Source organism: Entelurus aequoreus, linkage group LG04 (genome assembly GCF_033978785.1).
Source record: "Entelurus aequoreus isolate RoL-2023_Sb linkage group LG04, RoL_Eaeq_v1.1, whole genome shotgun sequence".
Classification (NCBI taxonomy): domain Eukaryota; kingdom Metazoa; phylum Chordata; class Actinopteri; order Syngnathiformes; family Syngnathidae; genus Entelurus; species Entelurus aequoreus.
The window spans coordinates 45,612,895-45,621,300 of record NC_084734.1 but is presented as its reverse complement, the minus strand read 5'-3'; the positions used below and the strand labels follow the sequence as shown (position 1 = coordinate 45,621,300).

The following is an 8,406-nucleotide window of genomic DNA, read 5'->3' as shown; positions in this document are numbered from 1 at the left end:
GTGGATGACAGAGCAGACAGCAGACATTAAGGAAGCCTTTTGTGGTGTTTCTTTCTGTAATTATTACCGTATTTTTCGGAGTATAAGTCGCACCGGAGCATAAGTCGCACCTACCGAAAATGCATAACAAAGAAGGAAAAAAACATATAAGTCGCACTGGAGTATAAGTCGCATTTTTTGGGGAAATTTATTTGATAAAACCCAACACCAAGAATAGACATTTGAAAGGCAATTTAAAATAAATAAAGAATAGTGAACAACAGACTGAATAAGTGTACGTTATATGACGCATAAATAACCAACTGAGAACGTGCCTGGTATGTTAACGTAACATATTATGGTAAGAGTCATTCAAATAACTATAACATATAGAACATGCTATATGTTTACCAAACAATCTGTCACTCCTAATCGCTAAAGCCGATGAAATCTTATATGTTTAGTCTCTTACGTGAATGAGCTAAATAATATTATTTGATATTTTACGGTAATGTGTTAATAATTTCACACATAAGTCGCTCCTGAGTATAAGTCGCACCCCCGGCCAAACTATGAAAAAAACGGCGACTTATAGTCCGAAAAATACGGTATTCATTATTACTATGATTAGTTTTTATCAGTCAACAGTACAGTGTTACATGGAACACCTAAAACATTGGTAACACATTCCTAAAATCACAAAAATGTATTGAGTTAAGAAAATGTAGCCACTGCGACACTTTCGGGAAAAGCTTCTGTGAACTCAGGCTTTTTAGGCAGCAACAATCACTAAAAAAAGCGAGCAAAATCCTGGAGGGACTGATAAGGACGTATAGTTGTGGTTGATCAGTTCAATTGATTCATAAGCAAACTCCCTACTGGAGCCCTTATAAAGTGGGCTAGTAGCTAACAAAAGGTACATTTGGGGCGACTTTGGTCTGTCAAACATGTTTTCTTTTAGATTGTGCAGAGCGTTGTTGAGAAAGAGATAGGAAAGTGAGCGGCACAGAGGATGAGCCGAGAGATCCTCTAGCTCTAAAAAAAACAAAAAAACTGTTTTGTTTGGTTTGATTGCCTGAAAGCATTGAGAGGGAACAAAAGATAAACAGAACATATTCCCACATTTATCCACACTGAAAACACTCGCTCTCCCACACAAGCAAGCTTGCCCAAACTGTCCATTAGCTGCTTGGATACAGCCGAGGTCTAGTGTTCCACCCCTGGAAGAACCTCCAGAACCCCCTGAGCCAGTGGCTTACAAACATGGTTGGAGTGCTAAGATGCTTTTGGGGGAAAAATGCCAGCGATCAGATCAGGGCGCTGACAAATCATATCAGACGGCGGCGTGAAAAAAGTATTTCATTGTAACATCTTCATAAGTTACAGTAAAGGGCTCTGTGCGTCACTTTCTCTAAAACCTTACGTCAGCTGCAGGGTGACTGGATGAAGATGATGAATAATTCATGGCAAATCCTACTGCAGGTTCTTGAGGATGCGTCCGTAGCGGAAGTCGTAGACATGGCGGCACAAGTACACCAGCTCCGGGTCTACGTCGGCGGGCACACAGCGGTGGGAGGGTGGGGCGAAGTCCGGGCACGGGGGAACCGTGCTGGGGCGGCCGGGCAGGGCGCCATCAGAACGCTGCTTTATCAAGGCACAATATCTAAAAACACACAATGCTCAGTTATGATGTGTGGACAAAAGTTATATACAGGTATAGTGGACATAATGCTCATGAGGGGCAATTTTATATGTAATGCAGAGCAGTGATTCAATTGCAAAATGTTTACATTTGAAATGAGAACCAGCATCCTCTGCAGTGGACATTTGATTATGGTCTATTTTATTTTGTCAGGGTTACACATTTAAATACACAAAACACAAATGTCCACTGCAGAGGACACTGGTTCTTATTGTAGTTTTGTTAAAAAAATATTTGACTTAATTGCTTTGTACCTTTTGGGTGTTTAAAGAATATTTTTGCATGTTCCTATTATATTTTGATAAAACATAATGAGCACTTCATGTGTTTGAAGGACAAATATGTAACATTTGCAAACTTCTGCAATTTGCTTAGATACAATGGTTCCTCGTTTCGTGCGGTTAATTGGTTCCAGACCTGTTCGTTATAAGTGAATTTCTGCAACGTATTTAAAGGCCTACTGAAATGAATTTTTTTTATTTAAACGGGGATAGCAGATCTATTCTATGTGTCATACTTGATCATTTCGCGATATTGCCATATTTTTGCTGAAAGGATTTAGTATAGAACAACGACGATAAAGATTGCAACTTTTGGTATCTGATAAAAAAAAGGCTTGCACCTACCGGAAGTAGCGTGACGTAGTCAGTTGAACATATACGCAAAGTTCCCTATTGTTTACAATGATGGCCGCATGAAGTGAGAGAGATTCGGACCGAGAAAGCGACAATGTCCCCATTAATTTGAGCGAGGATGAAAGATTTGTGGATGAGTAAAGTGCAAGTGAAGGACTAGTGGGGAGTTGAAGCTATTCAGATAGGGAAGATGCTGTGAGAGCCGGGGGTGACCTGATATTCAGCTGGGAATGACTACAACAGTAAATAAACACAAGACATATATATACTCTATTAGCCACAACACAACCAGGCTTATATTTAATATGCCACAAATGAATCCTGCATAAAAACACCTGCGTGTTTGTTATGCTAGCTCCTAGCTCCTCTGCTAGCTCCTAGCTCCATAGAACACGCCAATACAATTCAAACACCTGATCAACACACACAATCACTCAGCCCAAAAGACCGTTTACCTAACCCAAGGTTCATAAAGCTTATATATTTTTAAAAAGTTACGTACGTGACGCGCACATACGGTCAAGTTATCGAATGTTTAGCAGCCAAGGCTGCATACTCACGGTACCTGATATTCAGCTGGGAATGACTACAACAGTAAATAAACACAAGACATATATATACTCTATTAGCCACAACACAACCAGGCTTATATTTAATATGCCACAAATTAATCCTGCATAATAACACCTGCGTGTTTGTTATGCTAGCTCCTAGCTCCTCTGCTAGCTCCTAGCTCCATAGAACACGCCAATACAATTCAAACACCTGATCAACACACACAATCACTCAGCCCAAAAGACCGTTCACCTAACCCAAGGTTCATAAAGCTTATATATTTTTAAAAAGTTACGTACGTGACGCGCACGTACGGTACGGTACGTGTTATGCTAGCTCCTAGCTCCTCTGCTAGCTCCTAGCTCCATAGAACACGCCAATACAATTCAAACACCTGATCAACACACACAATCACTCAGCCCAAAAGACCGTTCACCTAACCCAAGGTTCATAAAGCTTATATATTTTTAAAAAGTTACGTACGTGACGCGCACGTACGGTACGGTACGTGTTATGCTAGCTCCTAGCTCCTCTGCTAGCTCCTAGCTCCATAGAACACGCCAATACAATTCAAACACCTGATCAACACACACAATCACTCAGCCCAAAAGACCATTCACCTAACCCAAGGTTCATAAAGCTTATATATTTAAAAAAAGTTACGTACATACGCAAAAAAAAGCCAAAGCTGCATACTCACAGTAGCACGTCTGCGTCTTTGTCATCCAAATCAAAGTAATCCTGGTAAGAGTCTGTGTTGTCCCAGTTCTCTACAGGCGTCTGTGTATCCAAATCAAAAGTCCTCCTGGTTAGAGTCTCTGTTATCCGAGTTCTTCCATCTTGACTGCATCTTTCGGGAATGTAAACAAAGAAGCGCCGGCTGTGTACTGTTGTGGCTGACTACGTTCGAAAAATACGTCCATTTCGCACCGACAACTTTCTTCTTTGCTTGCTCGGCTTCCTTCTCCATAATGCAATGAACATGATTGAAACAGATTCACGAACACAGATGTCCAGAATACTGTGGAATTATGAAATGAAAACAGAGCTTTTTCGTATCGGCTTCAATGGGGAAGGCATACCCGTGTTCGCCGGGCTACGTCACACGCATACGTCATCCTCAGAGGCGTTTCGAACCGGAAGTTTAGCTGCAAATTTAAAATGTCACTTTATAAGTTAACCCGGCCGTATTGGCATGTGTTATAATGTTAAGATTTCATCATTGATATATAAACTATCAGACTGCGTGGTCGGTAGTAGTGGGTTTCAGTAGGCCTTTAAATAGAATATTTTCATAGTTAAAACATAAAAAAACTGTTTGCGACCTTCTAAATATGTTTTATTAACATTACTGATTTACCTCAAGACATGTTATATAACACTCCTATAATCACTTTTACACTTATTTTACCCAATATAGTAGACATAACAGAAAATAAGACATACCATGCTGTAATAAATATAAGACATTCTGTTAAGTAATACAGACACACACACACTGAAAGGGGAACTGCACTTTTTTTTTTTAATGTTGCCTATCATTCACAATTATGTAAGACAAGAAGACAGATGTAATTTTTGTAATGCATTCTAACTCATAAAACAATGACATAAAACTCCCAAAAAAGTGCATTTTCCCTTTGCACTTTTTTTTGGATTTGTGTCTATTATTTACAAACAATCCTTATGTGATGAGACAAGAACACATATGCTTTTATTTTATTTTTTAATGAATTGTAACTCGTAAAAACGCTAGCAAAATTTAGCTAACAACGGAGGTAATGGGATTTGGTCTATTCCGCCTTTTAAGCCCTCTAAAAAACCTTCAAAAACCTCCATCAACATGCTTTGAGTAAATATGTAATGTAGTTATAGACGCATTCATAATTAAATGTGATATTTATGTATTTTGCTCATTTTAAGCATACGGCAGCGCATAATTTCACAAACGCATCACAACGTTGGCCATTTCCTACACCAACAATTATTAGTAATCATGACAGACTTCATGAAAGCCAACAAAGACTACTGGACAAATGATGATCCTGAACCTTGGATTCTTGGTAGGAGAATAACCTTCAAGTTTTTGATGCTGGGTGATAAGCAGATCCAGCAAGTAGCGCTATTGTTTAGTGCTGAACAAGAAATACAACTACAAACATAATAAATCAATCACGGACTGTACAATGTCTGCTCTCACTTGGATGTCGATTGATGGGATGTTTATCTTTCTGTTTAGAGCTGGGGTGTCCAAACTAAGGCCCACGGGCCAAGTGCGGCCCACCAGTGTCTTCAGTTTGGGCCACAAAATGTCATGAGTTAAAATAAGGAATCTTACCCGCAGGGAGATTGCATTCATTTTAAAAGGCTGCCTTTGTTGCTTGCATTTTGTGAGTAAGTCAGGTCAATGTCCTTAAATCATGCTCTACATGCATTTACTGATATGACCCAATGCAAACCACCTTCCCTAGTCATGGTGCAAAAAAAAAGGAAATCCAACCAACACAAAATGTCAATAGACATGGTCACACATAACACAACCTGCTCACTCAACTTTTTGGATATTATAAAAAATTCCCATGCACCATAAAACATCTAAAATTACACCCATTTAAATCCATTACAAAGCAAGATGGGAAAAATGCAAAACACTCACCACACCTTTCCATGTTTGGCACATTTTAACTGCCTGATATTTCTGATTGATTACAAAACTGTAAGGAGGAAGTAAACAAGGTAGGAGTGAAACTTTCACATACTCTTAATATCCAGTGTTATTAACTATATATATATATATATATATATATATATATATATATATATATATATATATATATATATATATATATATATATATATATATATATATATATATATATATATATATATATATATATATATACCGGTGTATATACATATATTATTATTTTTTTCCCTTTTTCTCTCTGGCACTCATCGAGGGCAGACGCTCCCCTTTCCTCTCCATTATCTCTCCTGCTTGCTTCTTTGTCTTGTATTGTCTTAACTTTATTGTTGCCTCTTTTTACACTGCTCTCCAAATCTAAACAATGGAATTAATTAAGTGGCCTCCCAACGAAATTGACAAGATCTTGGGTTTGGGGAAACCTGCTTGTCTTGACGGAGCAGTTGTTGCTGGACACAGGACGGACTCTTGGTAGAACAATGAGTGCCAAGTGCCTGGCGACCCTTTGAGTCGAGGACGTTGAATCCCTATTCGGAAGTATGACAACAGGACATCTGCTGATTGGAGTAAGCGTTGCTCTGGTTTGTCAGCCTTCAAAGTACCTTAATGCTGCCACAAATGATTGGAAGATGCGGGCAGAACTGTGGACACTTTGTGATTTGGATAACATCTGACCGTCTGCCCTGCAGGATGAATTTGAGGACCAGTAATAGACAATTAAGAGTTTTAATTGTTAATTTTATTTTCGTTCGCACAAACAAATCATTCTAATTTGGATTGTTTCCCTGGCTTTGAGACTCTCCTGGAGGACAGTGCAGCGAAGACACAACAAACTTCCTTCTTGTCTCTCATGGACATACACCTGTTGTTGTTGACTTTGGACTGACTGGCGGCTGCAAGAACACCAAGGTCGCGGAACAGTGACACGCCGCAGGGTTAGAGACACGCCGCAGGGTTACACACACACATGCATCCACACACACATGCATCCACAAAAATATACGCCACACACACATACCCTACACCCCATCCCACGTCTTTGACCCTTGAATCCCTTAGGGTAGCGCTGGGTAGCGCTTGAATTGCAGCAGCCATCATCCGTAGCCCCCACTCCCTCCCCTCTGTTGCAAGTCTTGAGTTGTATGTTGTAATATGTATATGTGCTTTGCTATAGAGTTTTTTTTCCCACTCCTGACTGGGCTATCTTAGAAGCCCAGTCTAGATTGTATTATTTTATTACTCATCCTCCCCCAGCGTCTACCTTTTTCCCATCTTTTACGGGGCACCTTGTGGCGACCCATCAGCGTTCTTGTTTTGTAACCCTTTACACTGTTTGTTTGTCTAATCTTGACAGGGTTTGTGCTGAAAACAAAATTTAATTGTACTTGTGCAATGACAATAAAGATCCATCATCTAATATATATATATATATATATATATATATATATATATATATATATATATATATATATATATATATATATATATATATATATATATATATATACTGTATATATACTGCATATATATAATATATATATATAGCACTTTTTAATAGAGTTTTTTTACTGCCTTAATTTAATGCTTTTATGTTTTTACTCTGTAGCACTTTGAGACTTGTTATTCAAATGTAAAGTGCAATACAAATCAAATCTATTATTATTAATATTATTATTATTAAATCCGTGTTTGTTGCAGTTAATTGGTTGCAGGCCTGACCATGGTAAATTAAGTTACCCTAAGTGGGAAATATTCATAAATAAAATATTTTTATTGCATCAAAAAAGTCTTTACAACCTTCCAAATATGTTATACATTGTTAGAGCCCTTTAAACATGAAATAACACCCACATAGTCACCTTTACAGTCCTTTAATCTAATATAATAATGCTGCTTGAGGCTGAGCCAATCAGTGGCCACAATACTAAACAGCGCGCTATAATTGGTTTGGTCTCATCGCTGAGCCAATCAGTGGCCACAATACTAAACAGCGCGCTATAATTGGTTTGGTCTCATCTTGTCCCGAGTGTGTGAATGCGAGTGTGAATGCTTGTCTGATTATCTGTGTTGGCCCTGCGATGAGGTGGCGCCTTGTCAACACGAGTGCAGCTGGGATAGCCTACAGCCCCCCGCAACCCAGAGAGGGACAAGCGGTAGAAAATGCATTGATGGCTGTAGTAATAATATTTTTAGTATTTTTATTATGCACTATCCCTGACAAATAAATAACTGAGTTTTATGCACCAATACATACAGTGCTTCTGAAAAGTATTCACAGCGCTTCACTTTTTCCACATTTTGTTATGTTAAAGCATTATTCAAAAATGGAATAGTATTTTTTGTCCTCAAATTCCTACAGAAAATACTCCATAATGACAATGTGAAAATGTTTTTTTTTAATTTAGCAAATGTAATAAATATAAGAAAAATACAATCACGTGTAAGTATTAACAGCCAATACTTTGTTGATGCACCTTTGGCAGCAATTACAGCCTCAAGTCTTTTGGAATACTATGCCACAAGCTTGGCACATCTACCGGTATCTTTGGGCAGTTTTACCCATTACTTTTTGCAGCACCTCTCAAGCTCCATCAGGTTGGATGGACAGTATTGGTTTTCATCCAGGATGTCTCTGTACATTGCTGCATTCATCTTTCCCTCTATCCTGACTACTTTCCCTGTTCCTGCTGCTGAAAAACATCCCCACAGCATGATGCTGCCACCACCATGCTTCACTTTAGGAATGGTAATGGCCTGGTGATGAGTGGTGCCTGGTTTCCTTCAAACATGACGTCTGTCATTCATGCCAAACAGTTCTATATTTGTCCTTC

General features: G+C 38.7%; 1 protein-coding gene across 6 annotated transcripts in view; it reads right to left on the bottom strand.

Moving 5' to 3' along the window:
* Window positions 1-404: 404 nt before the first annotated feature.
* LOC133647861 (bromo adjacent homology domain-containing 1 protein) overlaps window positions 405-8,406 on the bottom strand; it is a 73,013-nt gene continuing 65,011 nt past the window's right edge. For all 6 annotated transcript variants that reach the window (XM_062043584.1, XM_062043586.1, XM_062043582.1 and 3 more), the window contains one exon: window positions 405-1,642. In XM_062043584.1, the coding sequence (XP_061899568.1) occupies window positions 1,453-1,642 (190 nt within the window). In that variant the 3' untranslated portion in view covers window positions 405-1,452. The remainder of the gene's footprint in view (window positions 1,643-8,406) is intronic.